Source organism: Pseudonaja textilis, chromosome 2 (assembly GCF_049901715.1).
Source record: "Pseudonaja textilis isolate UNSWEBS1 chromosome 2, rPseTex1.2, whole genome shotgun sequence".
In the NCBI taxonomy this organism is placed as follows: Eukaryota; Metazoa; Chordata; class Lepidosauria; order Squamata; family Elapidae; genus Pseudonaja; species Pseudonaja textilis.
The window spans coordinates 49,531,624-49,546,079 of NC_141991.1; the positions used below are offsets into that span (position 1 = coordinate 49,531,624).

At 36.1% G+C, this 14,456-nt stretch overlaps 1 protein-coding gene across 1 annotated transcript in view; it reads left to right on the plus strand.

Annotated features, from left to right (window-relative positions):
• DNAH12 (dynein axonemal heavy chain 12) overlaps positions 1-14,456 on the plus strand; it is a 92,603-nt gene that overhangs the window by 46,379 nt on the left and 31,768 nt on the right. Inside the window, exons 37-44 of the mRNA XM_026723685.2 lie at positions 1,116-1,267; positions 3,138-3,276; positions 5,131-5,297; positions 6,960-7,215; positions 8,528-8,827; positions 11,567-11,745; positions 12,414-12,606; positions 13,349-13,510. Coding sequence (XP_026579470.2) covers positions 1,116-1,267; positions 3,138-3,276; positions 5,131-5,297; positions 6,960-7,215; positions 8,528-8,827; positions 11,567-11,745; positions 12,414-12,606; positions 13,349-13,510 — 1,548 coding nt within the window. The remainder of the gene's footprint in view (positions 1-1,115; positions 1,268-3,137; positions 3,277-5,130; positions 5,298-6,959; positions 7,216-8,527; positions 8,828-11,566; positions 11,746-12,413; positions 12,607-13,348; positions 13,511-14,456) is intronic.

Sequence of the window (14,456 nt, forward strand, 5' to 3'; positions counted from 1 at the left end):
AACCACAAGCCTCCTCCCACCATGCTTCTCTTCCTCCTCACCAGAAGCGCTCACATGCCCAAGGGGAAGGAGGAGGCTTGGCAGGTGCCAGGGAGTGGTGAATACTTTGTGGCTCCTGAGGGGAGAGGTCAAGCCTTTCCCTCACAACATCTTTACCTGAGGGTATTGCTGGAAGCTGCTCAACCTCGATGTGTGGAGGCAGGAGGTAGAAGGTAACACCAGTTCAGAGACTCCTTTCCCCTCACCCCCACCCCCTTGCAGGCCAGGGAACACCCAGGAAGGGCTCCAATGCTGCAATTTCCCACGTGTATCAGTCCATCCACTACCGGTATCACCCCTGTTGCCCCACCTCCCCACGTCTCCACCAGCCATCTGGTCTTCAGCACATGGCTCATCAGCCTCTGGACATCAGATTCTCATCATCCAGCACCAGTTCAGACGTTCCTTTTCCCCCTATCCCCACCCCCAGAGACGGGGGGGAAGAGAGAGAGAGAAAGAAAGAGGAGAGGGGGAGAAAGAGAGAGGGAGGGAAAGAGAGGGAGGGAGAGAGAAAGAGTGGGGAGGGAAAGAGAGAAAGAGGGAGAAAGGGAGAAAGAGAGTGGTGGAGGGAAAGAAAGAAATGAGAGAGAGAGAGAGAGAGGAGAGATTCCAGTGTTTTGTTTTCTGTGTGAAATGGGTCCAAATGATTCTTTGAGTATTTAAGGTTGCAGAAACAGGCAGCCTAGCTAAGTGCTTGAAGGACCCCATCCCATCAGTGGAAGTCCGGGCACTTCAGTGAGTGGCATGATGGATTCATTTTAGTGGTCCATGGGATTTAAAATTATGAGTTTAGTGGTCCTTGAGGTCCAAAAGGTTGGCGACCCCTTTTCTAGAGTATAAGGTTTAAAGAAAAAAGGGGTTTATCATTATTATGACTCCTAATAAAACATAGAGATGTCTACCATGTATGGAAGGGCCCTCACAATTGGTATAGAAGATGAAAATGTGCTTCAGTTACATAGTATTTTATCCTTTACACGTTTCATTGTTTTAGCATTATTGCTTTGATATTAAAAAAGATGCTGATATCTATTAAGTTCTAATGAAACCAAATTTATTTCTACTTTTCTTCATAGTTAAAAGGAAAAGGCCGTTGGGCACATTGGAATGAAGCTGTTAAAAGCATCAATTATAATGATAAAAGTATTAAAGTTCAAGACATTATAGTTCCAACAATGGACACAGTCAGATATACCTATTTGATGGAATTGTGCATTAAATATGGAAAGTAAGGCGTGTTTCTTTTAATTATACAAATGTTTCATTTTCCACATGAGCTCTTTACGTAAAGCATCCAGAGATTGTTTTACAGTTTAATTAGCAAATAATAATTTAATACTGCTGTGTTTCTAATATTAAGCTCCACAAAATATTGTTTAAAACAATATGTTCCTGTATGCATCTAGTTTAAACAGTATTAACTTTTAACTTAAGTGTTTGCATAATTGCTCATGGTCATATTACTGTTGTATCACAATATATTTAGAATTGTAGAACTGAAGAAAGTAGAATGCTGAATTTCTTTAAAGTTCATTTAATTTCATTGCCCTTTCTAGCACCACTTCACCGCATACCAGAGGTGGTATTCAGCAGGTTCTGACCAGTTCTGGAGAACCAGTAGTGGAAATTTTGAGTAGTTCAGAGAACTGGAAAATACCACCTCTGACTGGAGATTTTACACTATCTTTCCCCTGCCACACCTACCAAGCCACACCCACAGAACTGGTCGTAAAAAATTTTTTGAATCCCATTACTGCCGCATACTTATTTCAAGCCAATATGCAATAGGATGTATCTGCAAAGCAGGCCACCGTAAAATAGAAGGAGGGGGAATTATGTGCAGAGGAATTTCATTTTTATATTAGATTTTACTATGTTCTCAGAAAAATGCTGAAGTGAATTAACTGTTAAATACCTGTATAGACAGTTACTTCCATTGGGCTTAAATGCATGGATTTATCTCAATAAATCCTGATAAGCTATAAAAGATTGATTTCTGTTAATTTACATAGGCTAACATATTAAGCCAATATGTTGATCCACTGCTCTATGCAAAATTTATTCAATTTCTATTTCTATTCCAATGGACACCATTGGATTTACCTTGTTTCTAATAACAGTAATAATTTTTAAAAAGTAATTTAAAAAGAAAAATATATGGGGATATAGGATTCCTTCCTTCTATAGTACTTTTTTTCTAGCAACGCATGAGCTTGGGATTGTGCTTATTCTTAAACAAGGGAGAAATGGAACTGACTAAGTGTGACTGCTGTAATAGTAAAATACCTTGGTAAAATAAGGCAGCTAACTTAGGAACTGTGTAAATAGCAGAGTAAATATTAAAAAGTATAATAGCAGTGCCCTGGGCCATGAATAATATTAAAAAGTTCCTCTTGACTTAAGGTTCTAAATCCAGTTCAATTGTACTTTTCTTTACTTCATTTATTATTTTTTTAATTGCCTGATAACCCAAGCTCTCTGTGCAATGAACATTATAACTCACTAAAATATATTCTCAGTTAAAACCCCATATGATAACATAAAACAAATTACAAAATAAAAACAGTATATAAACTAGGCAGTAGCACAGCAGCCATTTAAAAACTAACAATTACAACAAAGTTAAAATACAATTAAAAGTCAACCAAAAGCTTGGGAAAATAGGAGATGATTTTAATTCCACAACATATTGATAATGTTTGTGAATGGCTCAGATGAACACCTTCCAAATCCACTGAAGTTATAGGAAAGAGGAGGTATAGTACAATTAAACTTGCAAGTCTGTTATTATAGCCAGTTTCAATAAAATTGATTCCTAGTGGACTAGTGTCTATCCAGAGAGGCTGACATCAGTCTTGCATGTATAATTAATTGCCTAAATCTTCTGCTTAACATATTGGACTTCTACATACATTTCAATTGCATTTATTCTTTTATTTCTTTGTGATTCCATGAATAGGTAACTAAAATCATAAAGCAATCATATGATTCTCAGGCAATTAAAAATTGTCAGAATTAATTATTGTTGTTTAACAGTTCCAACTATCTAGTCTAACCTAGTCATGAAAAACTAATGTCATTCTGAATTTCTTTCCAAGGGCACTGCTTTTTGTGGGACCTACTGGTACTGGGAAGTCTGTATATGTAAAAGACAAGCTAATGCACAACTTACAAAAGGATCTCTACTTCCCATTCTTCCTTAACTTTTCAGCTCGAACCAGTGCCAATCAGACCCAGGTTAGTGAGATAGTTCTCTTTAGAACTACCAGTACTTGGGATCATTTATTAAAATTTGAATTTTTAAATTTATTTTTGCTGGAACCCTACTTTGCTTTAGGCCTGCAGTTTACTTTAGATTCATTTGACATGAATATTCATTTACTTCCATCATTTAGTTAGCTAAACAAAAAAATTGATAATAAAACATATTATATTTAAGCATAAGCAACCTTGTAGGGACAATTGACTAGGTGATCACATCAGTGTCGTGGGCAAAAATAGAATGGTCCAAGAATTCCTCTATATATATATATATAATGTGTGTGTGTGTGTGTGTGTGTGTGTGTGTGTGTATCTTTGGTTATTCGGGTTTTCTCCCGTGTAAAATTGGAAGTATCTAGGCAACATTTCAATGAAGTCTCATTCATCATCTTCAGGCTTGTATCTTTGGCTCTGTGCTTCTCAGAGAGAAGCACAGAGAAGCACAGAGCTGAAGACACAAGCCTGAAGATGATGAATGGGACTTCATCGAAATGTTGCCTAGATACTTCCAATTTTACGCGGGAGAAAACCCAAATAACCAAAGATCCACATACAAATACCCACGAGAACCTCAGAAAACAAATACATACATACATATATATATATATATTTTCTTAAGTTTTCGCGGGTACTTACATGTATGGCATTCAGCTTTGTTTGGGTATTTTCCCACATCATTATAGTTGTGCTTTTAAAGTTGTAGCAACGTTTCAGCAGAATCTCATCTGCCATCATCAGGCTTCTGTATTGTGTTCGTCTGTGAGTCAGATTTTTACAGTTGTTTCAGTTTTAAATTTTGGGCTAGCCTACTGCTGTGCCAGAATGGTTTTTTCTTCATCCTGATTGGTTGGGAGTCTTGGTCTGTGTTTATTGGTCTTGGAGTTTGCTGTGTTCTGCTTGATTGGTGTTTCTAATATCTTCTGTCTGTTTTGTGGCTTTTTTGTGTCTTGATTGGCTGGCAACATTGTGTTCCTGTATTGGAGGTTTTTAGTGCAGCTTGGTTCCGAGTAAATGGACGGCTATCATTTGTTAGGAAGCTAGGTTTCATCTGGGTGCCTGGTTGGGGTGTGTTTGAGCTGGAGATATCAGGGGGGATCTGTTTGTGCCCAGGTGTTTGCCTGGCTAGTGGTGTGGAGATTTTTTTGTTTATGAGTGCAGGCTTCCAAATAATTGACAGTCTGGTGGAATCATCTCTTCTATTCATGCTTTCAGGTCTTTTTTCAATCTCTATGGCTTCTCTGATAATTCTGTGGCTGGAGTTTTCTATACTGGCTAGGGTTTTGGTGCCATTGAAGTTGATGCTATGACCTATGGCTTTCATGTGTTGGACTAGTGAGGAAGTGTGTTCCAGCTTTTTGACTGCATTTTTGTGTTCATCCAGGCGGGTACTTATTCTTCTGTTGGTCTGTCCAATGTATGTGGCTGGGCATGATGCACAGAGGACTTCATATATGCCTTGGTTTTCCATATGAAGAAAAAAAAAATATTTCAGCCCCTTTTGCCCCTGGTAATGGTTCCTGCTTATTTCTGTCAAGATCATCTTCCTTACTTTCTACAGTTTTTGTGCTACTGTGATAACATTTTTCAAATTGGTTCTGCTACAATATTGCTTCTCTTGCATTAATATTTTCCATCTGTTGAGGGTTGCTTTTATGCAGTTAGAGTTGAGCTATATCACTGTTCTTTGGTGCGATATCTTTTTGTGCATTGTATGTGAGGCACATCTTAACCTTTATTTTTTAAAAGTGTAATAATTTGATATTAAATTGTAATATTTATCATACTGTAAACTATTTTTAATGAATGGAAACATGTTCCTTTTTATTGTAGAATATTATCATGGCCAGGTTGGACAAAAGGCGGAAAGGAATATATGGGCCACCAGTGGGAAAGAAGTGTATAATCTTTGTAGATGATATGAATATGCCTGCCCTGGAGCAGTATGGAGCTCAGCCTCCAGTTGAACTTTTAAGGCAGTTTTTTGATCATGGAATCTGGTAACTGGTTTTTTATTACATATAATGCAGAAATGTTTGAATGTTATCAGGCTTGCAGTTACACAAAACATTTGTTTCAGTTGTGAGGATATAGCACTATTGTTTTTTTAAATTATTTTTTATTATACATTTTCCTTTACATCACATTTCCATTTCTGCAAGACAGTGTTGCAGTGTATCTGTATCAAATCTCTTTAGAATACACATAATATTATACATCATAATTATAGCCATTATTCTCATAATATCACTATTGTTGTTTTTTCCACTTTTTCCGCTTTGTTTTCACTGGTAGAGGGTTGCACGAGGCCATCGCAGCCAAAAATGGAAAGGACTGCAGGAGGCTCTCCCAAGCTCTGTTTTTGCTAGGAGAGAGTGGCAGGAAGGCATCACGGCTGAAAATGGAGCTGGGGAGCCCATTTTTGCTGTCAGAGTGCTTGGGCAGCCATTGGCGCCCCTGACACGAGTGTCGTTGAGCTGGCCATGACCACGGCCTCCTGACCACGGCCTCCCCAGCCTCCCGAGGTCAAACACAACCCTGATGTGGCCCTCAGTGAAATCAAGTTTGACACCCCTGCTCTAGAACATGGATGTCAAACCTGCCACTTCACATTGTCTTCACATGGCGTTTCATGACATTTTCCCCATTCGTGGAGCTGGACGTGGCCTGCGTGTCACACATCTGGCCCACAGGCTGCCAGTTTCACAACCCTGCTCTAGGGAATTATGATATTAATTTTTGTCACAGTGAGTTGTTAGGGTTGCCAGCTGCTCTAGAGAAGTAGATTAGTCTTTTTTGTTTTTGGCCCCATGGCTATTTTGGAGATGCAACCAATAACCAATAGGATTCTCCTGAGCAACCAACATGCTCAGTGTCTTGTTTCTTTCTCTTCAAGAGGCATGACCATAACTGCTGGATGAAGTCACTGCTGTAGCTAGTCAGCATCCTGTTAGACCAGAGTATCAAACTCACGGCATCACAGTGGCATCACATGACATATCGGGACTTTTTTCCCCTTTGCTAAACCTGGCATGGGTGAGGCCAGCATGTGACGCATCCAGCTGGGAGTTTGACAGCCTTGTGTTAGACTTTCTAGTTGGGGAGAAAAATAAAAACTACAAAACTCTGCCTGTCCAATGTATCATCTATCAGCCATATACCTCACATATTTACTTCTAAGGTGGGTTTTTAGAAGATAATTTTATGTTTGCATATATTATTAAAAGGAAGCTGAATTTTTAATAAAAGTTTTAGTCAATAATGAGGTTTAAGCATACATTTGTAAATATATATCCTTAAGTTTCCATACATAGTAAAGCTTTATTTTCTAAGTGAATGTTTCATTTCTCATAATAGTGTACAATAATGCAAGTGTGACTTCATAAGGAATTCCCCTTTCATGTGATTATTTCTGCAGTACTAAGAAGTTGTGATATTATACTTAAACCTGTCCTTTTACCAATGAAATTCCTTTTCCATTGGATCAGATTTGGAGGTTTTCAGGATGATGTAAAGTTGAGAATTGGAAATGGAAACTGTTGCTACATAGTTAATATATAAGATACTATGTATAGCTAGATGAATATTAATGTATTTCTATTCTATTGCACTAATTTGTCTACTGCTGTCATCTGAATATCACATCTATATTTCTTTTAAAGGTATGATTTAAAAGACACAAATAAAATTACACTAGTTGATATTCAGTTGATGGCTGCCATGGGTCCACCAGGTGGTGGAAGAAATCCTGTAACACCTCGTTTCCTGAGACATTTCAATATTTGCACCATTAATTCTTTTAGTGACGAAACAATGGTCCGGATTTTTTCTACTGTTGTTTCTCTCTATCTCAGAGTAAATGAATTTATTCCAGAATATTTCACAGTTGGAAACCAGATTGTCAGTGGCACTATGGAGGTAGGTCATATTCTCTGCTTATTTTTAGTTCTGCTAAAATGTAGACTAAGAGGTGTTCAGGATAACTCATATATATTCTCATCAATGTATCATTTGTGGAGAAAGTGCAACGAATTTTTCTAATGGGCAAATATTTTCTGAAATACTGGTAGTATTGAGAAAGTATATGCAAAGGATCGACAAGAGAAGAAATTATGAAATGAGCATTGCATTATTGCACTGTGATCTATGCCTCTTTTGCATGTCTTTCATGAGATGCACAGACACACACACACACACACACACACACACACGGCAGAGCTTGTACAGCAATATCACCAATAGTAATGTTGTGGTTTGACAAAATCTCTGTACCTTCAGATACCTGTAGACAGGTGCATGTGTATATATGTTCACAGTGCTTTTGGCTCTCAAATGTTACTTTGCTGTTATAAATCAAATAATAAGTAGGTGTACGTGCATGGTCACCTGCAACTTCCTTTAGTAGTCACTAATAGACTGATCCGCCAAGATCCTCAGAAGTTCTCTTTTAATGTCTTCCACTACTGCAGTTCCACAACTTAACTCCTTAGTGTCGTATAAAAAGTATTTAGAGCAAAAGGTATTTGCTATAGTTCACTATTTCTCACATTTCACTTCTCCTGTTGTTTTCATGTTTCTGTCGCAGATTTGTTCAACACATCATCTACAAGCTATGGCTGGTTCAAAATGCAGTGGCATGGGCAATATTGAGCAGATCTTTTCTATCATTTCTACTTCACTAGCAGAATAAGTTATCAGTTGGCTTCTGGTTGCAATTACAAGTGATGATTGTCACATTTAATGGCATAGGGCTTGGATGTTTAAGAAAGCATCCATCTCCAAATGTACTGACCATCTAGTGCAATGATGCATAGTTGGTATGCTCTGGGTCCCTTCTATTAAATGTCATCCTGCAGGAGTGAGAAGCATATCTTCTCTGCCATGGCATCTGTCCTCTGGAACAACATTCCCCAGAGATACATATAGCTCCCATCCTTCAAATGTTCCAGAGTTTCTTTAGACCTGCCTCTGCTCCCAGGCTTGTGGTTAGAGTATATATATGGAGTTCCTGGTGATTTTTGGGAGGGGTATTATTTTTATCTGGTTGGTGATATTCCTTTCTAAAACTTTATTTTAAAAAAACTTGTAAGGTGCTCAGATTCTTTTTGGAATTGGGCAGCCCTCAAATCCAATACAGATATTGATGTAGATATATACTTATGTTTGATTATCTATGTTTATGAAATTCATAATTCTAAAAATCTATGCTTTTTTCTTTGCAATAATTAAGGTATATAAGAAAGCCATGGCAAACCTATTGCCAACACCAGCCAAATCCCATTATACATTCAATTTGCGTGATTTTTCAAGAGTTATTCTAGGCTGCTTGCTTATTAAGAAGGACTCGGTTGTCAACAAGCATACAATGATTCGTCTTTTTGTACATGAAGTATTTCGAGTGTTTTATGACCGGCTTGTGGATGATGCTGATAGGGCTTGGTTGTTCAAACTCATAAAAGAAATTGTAAAAGAACATTTCAAAGAAGCCTTTGATGCAGTATTTTCACACCTCAGACAAGGAAATGCACCTGTAAGTATTCACAGTATTTATTACAAAACTATCTCTTATTCATTCCTGCCTGAGCAGCTTTGGTAGAAATTGAACAAAATCTTACAATTGTGTGTCATTTCATTTCATGTCATTTCAACATTCTTGCAAAAGCAAGATGTTTCTTCGCTGGATGTTTTCAGAATAGCCATATTTTCTTGCCTTTTTTTTAAATAAGCAGGACAGCATGAAGATGTAGCCCATGACTCCTGATACATCTTGTAGCTCTTTTGAGAGGTTACAGAATATGACTGTTGGGATATATTGCAGTGGCTATGCAATTTGAGTGAATTATGTATGGTTGGATAGATATCTAATTTTATTTTCCTGGGCTCCAAGATCACCGCGGATGGAGACTACAGCCAAGAAATTAAAAGACGCTCCTGGGGAGAAAAGCTATGGCAAATCTAGACAGCATACTAAAAAGCAGAGACATCACCCTGCCAACAAAAGGGCGTATAGCCAAAGCTATGGTTTTCCCAGTTGCAATGTATGGCTGTGAAAGTTGGACCATAAGGAAGGCTGAGCGCCAAAGAATTGAGGACTTTGAACTATGGTGCTGGAGAAGACTCCTGTGAGTATCTTGGATTGCAAGGCAATCAAACCAGTCAGTCCTAGAGGAGATCAACCAACTGCTCTTTAGAAGGCCAGATCCTGAAGATGAAACTCAAATATTTTGGTCACCTAATGAGAACGAAGGACTCACTGGAGAAGAGCCTAATTCTGGGAACGGGTGAGGGCAAAAGAAGAATGGGATGACAGAGAATGAGGTGGCTGAATGGAGTCACTGAAACAGTAGGTGTGAGCTTAAATGGACTTGGGGGATGGTAGAGGACAGGAGGGCCTGGAGGAATGTTTTCCATGGGGTCACGATGGGTCGGACATGACTTCGCAACTACAACAACAACAAGAAGATATCTAATTGAAGTATCTGGGTAGTGATGTTTTCTGAAATGGAAAGAAAGTGCAGGAGAGACCACTTGATTTCATGCTGCATGGTAGTTTCAAAGGCTCCTCTTTTTTTTTACAGCAGAACTATGAAATGGTAACAGTCTATATGAAAGAGAGGGGAAAATCTCCCATTCTAAAAGTAAAAAAAAGCTCCATCGTTTTCTGCCTTTGGAGGAATATTTTCACTTCATTTTTTTTTTGTCTTCATTTTTTTCAAACATCTTTGAAACTAAACATACAAATAAAAATAGGAAAAGATCCCAGAGACAGAAGGGAAAGAGTGCCTTTTGTCTTTTTCTCCACATTATTTTTGGCACTAAAAATAGAATCTCACTCCTTGGAAAGATAGAGGGAAGCATCAGCCCATGAACCTGTTTAGCAGGATCCCTCAAATATACATGGCTATTAACCTCAACTGCTCTGAAGGAAAGATCCTTAGAGAAAAGCCCACAAAGATCATCTCAGAGACCAGCTTCTGTTGCAATCTTCTTGCCACAGTACTACCAAGTATATGTAGATTGATCCCAACTATTCCTATTCTATTGTTGAAATATTATTTGTTTTAGCTTATTCATAATTGTTGAAATTGAAAATTAGGTATGGTTTGTATTTTGGATGGAAGAACTTGTAAATGAGACTTTTTGTAGGCAACTGTCTGGAAAGAGTTACACCATCTGTGCTGAACTGATTAATAATCTGGGTGTCGACTTGGCCTCCCAGCTCCTGCTTCAGGGGCAGGTGGTAATTGTGGCCAGAAGGACCTTCATACAGCTCTATCTTGTATGCCAAGTTGCAACCATTTCTGGATTAGGAGGTACTTGTCATAATGATTCATACCTTTATCATGTCTTGATTCAACAATTGCAATGTATTGTATATGGAACTGTATATTGAAAATCATTCAGTATATATATATGTGTGTGTGTGATCTCTAGAATATTTCAATGTAAGTTATTGGTGCTACTTATTTTGATGAAGTAATACACTAGTGCAACAGCTGAAATAGTTATTAGTTGGCTTCTGGGTGCAATTCAAGTTAATGATTGTCAACTTTAAAATTCTGCCTGGTTCAAGACCAGAGTACCTGTCAAACCATGTATTCCATTAGAATATGACAATCTGATAAGATACAGAAGCTCTGAGAAATCTGTTAAAGGTATTAGGGGAATGTCTTATTTTGTTATCCAGGATCAGAATTAACTTGGCCTTAAGGACACTATTCCTAAATAACTGATAACTGATAAATACTTTCTATGAACTCCTGCCCTGCTGATCACTCAGAATTAGAATCACATTGACAAGTTTTGCCAGAGAGCATGGACTAGATAGGTTGATTCCATGTGACAAATACAGTTCTACATATACAGTATGTACAAATTAAACCATAGAGGAATTAAATCAGGATATTTTGTTATTGTTTGCTATTTAGATCTGAATCAAGATAATGATATTTTCTCATCCTGCTTGCAAAATTAGCATAGCAAAGGTTATTGTACTAACACCCATTAGTAATGCTTAGTACCGTTTGGGTAGCAATTGTGCTTTCTGCTTTAATTTTGTAATCTCAATATTTTTGCATTGCATTCTGTGATTTTTTATAATGTATTTGTTGCATTTATGAGCTTATGCACAATGTCATTGAGGCTTAAAATGGCACATTCAAATCTTTGTTACATTTGTCAGTACAAGTATCATAACCAAATTTCTGTATTCTTAATTGCATACAATGCTTTTAAAATAGACTGGATGTCATTTCTTTTCCATCAATAGATAAGTGAAGAAGATCTGAGGAATCTGCTGTTTGGAGACTATATGAATCCTGACCTTGAAGGAGAAGAAAGAATTTATTATGAAATTCCAAGTATACAAATGTTCAATGATGTTGTGGAACTATGTTTGGATGAATACAACCAAACTCACAAAACAAGAATGAATCTAGTAATTTTTAGGTGCAATACTTTTGTACATTACTTTTACCAACCATCACAGAATACTTATATTCTTATTTAATTTATTTGTATTAGAAAATACAAAGTATAATTTAACTTAGGAACTTGTACAGGTAAAGTCTGGTAACAGTAGTTAATTACCTTATACAGAACTCCTGATTCATACTGACTTTTTTCCAAGGTCAACAGATTGTATTTTTTATAAATCGTATAGATTTTATAAACTGTATAGATTTTGGAAATGAATTAGACTAATTCTATGAGTCACAAACAAAACATATTTTGAAATAGTGTTATTACTTTAACATGAGCATCAAATATTTTCTTCAAGTCCTCATTGTTTCTTCAATTTTCCATAATTTTCAAGTTAAGTAAAAAATAAGGAATGATGTGTTTCAGTATATAGAATGAAAAATAATTCTTTATAAATATTTAGTTAATTAACATTCATCCAAACCTGTCTGTTTTTTCTAAATGTTGGTAGGCAGGCAGAATCTGAGTTTTTCCCTTTGTAAAATTTTTTAAAATTTATACAACAGTTTATACCACAGTTTTTAAGTTTTGACTTCAAAATTATGGAAAATATTGTTAGTTTCCATCTTTATATGAAAAAGATTTGATTTTAATTGTAATGTTGTTTGCTGAAATTGATATTTTTAAAACCAAAGGTATGTACTGGAACATTTGTCTCGTATATGCCGTGTGCTCAAGCAATCTGGAGGTAATGCTTTACTTGTTGGAATGGGAGGAAGTGGTCGACAATCCCTGACCCGATTGGCTACATCCATGGCAAAAATGAATATTTTCCAACCTGAAATCTCCAAGAGCTATGGAATGAATGAGTGGAGGGAAGACCTAAAGGTAAAATATATACAATTAAATTTATATTGCTTAAAGGCTACTTAATGGTTTTAGAAAGATCTGAAGGACCAGGCTTGGGACCAGTGAAAAAATGGAAAAAATCCATTTTGTGGTGGCTAAGAGTTGATAGCTCCTTGGTGGAACATAATTAATTAACTGGTGTTAGAATTATACTCTTAAAACCACTCTGGATTAATCTACAGAACCACATACCATGCAGGATTGTACCTATTAAAGTTACATAGTTTAAAAGATCAGTCAGAAGTGAAATTTTCTGCATGGTGGAATAATGTACTTATTCCATGAGGCATTAGAGTTGGAATGCTCTGTACTCTAGCAATGGAAGATTTGAGTGTGGGGGAATGGTTTTGAAATGAATACATGAATTATCCTAATGTGATCAATAATGATATTATACATATCAATATATAATATGATATTCATATAATACCAATACACATACTGTATATATACACACACGTAATAAATATAAAATTTATTAATTTTTTAAAAGAATAAAAAATATGGATTTTGAAATAAAATGTAAAGTAATACATGAAATTAAAAAAAAACTAAGGAAAGGAGAGTCTTCATAAAAGAAGTTACAACTACTTTGAGGTTCTTGAAGACATTTCATTACTCAAGTACATAACAGTGTTGATGGGAATGGTCTTGATAGTTCCTTAATTGGGCTGTTGTATCTATTGCACTGAATGCTTAATAATGTTTGTGTTACTTCTAGAACCTTCTGAAGAGTGCAGGTATGAAGGGCTTGAAAACTGTGTTTTTGATCACAGACACACAAATCAAAGAAGAAGGATTTTTAGAAGATGTTGACAGTGTGCTTAATACAGGAGAAGTACCCAATCTTTTTGCAGCTGATGAGAAACAGGAAGTTATGGAGGTAAATATTAGAATTATTTCTTATAATTATTTTTAAAGAATATTAAGATTAAAATTTAAAATATTACCACGCATGGCCAGAGCTCTAGACTGAGGTTTAATTCTGCTTTATTTAAAAGGAAAATAACTTGTAATTTGCTTAATCTCAATTGAGCCATGCCGTTAGTTGGTAAATTAAAACCTATCTATATATTACACTATATAGATAATTATACATGACTAATAGAATAGTAGGAGCTAATATATAGGACTGCTTTATATAGGACTATTATTAGAGACTACCTGAAACCTATATTCCTATATAGTCCTATATGGCCTGACATTCAGATATTTTCAGGATTGCTTCCTTCAGATAGAACCAGTCCCTCAGATCTGGTCCTCACATATATTACCTTACATATATGAAATTGGGGTTGAGGAAGCAGAAGAAAATGTGTGGGTTTTTTTACTACATCTTTTGAAAATGATCTTTCCCAAGACATTTGAATGCCACTCTTACTGATGGTTGCATGTAGGTAGTAAAGATGAAGCTTTCTATCAGAGCCTTTAATTATTAGGAAATCACTGGGTTGAAAATGCTAGGATGGACTGATGATTTTGTTTTATGTCTTTTTATATTTTTTTATGTTTTCATGTGGAATATTGTAAGAGTTCTGCATAGAAATATAATTAATAAAAAGAAAACAAAGGAAATAGGACAATTATCTTAAAATACAATACAGTTTAAATAAATCTTATCACTAGCTTCAATTTTAAAATATTAATAGTTTTAGATTCTTATAGTCCACTAAAGCTATTGAACTTAGGGGATTTATTTATCCCAGATTCAATGAGAGTTGGGCAGCATATAAATTTGATAAATTATTATTATTTGTATATTTACCAGTTTAATTGACATTGTTTTCTCGACAGACATATATTTTTCACAAGTTAATTTCTTTTGATGA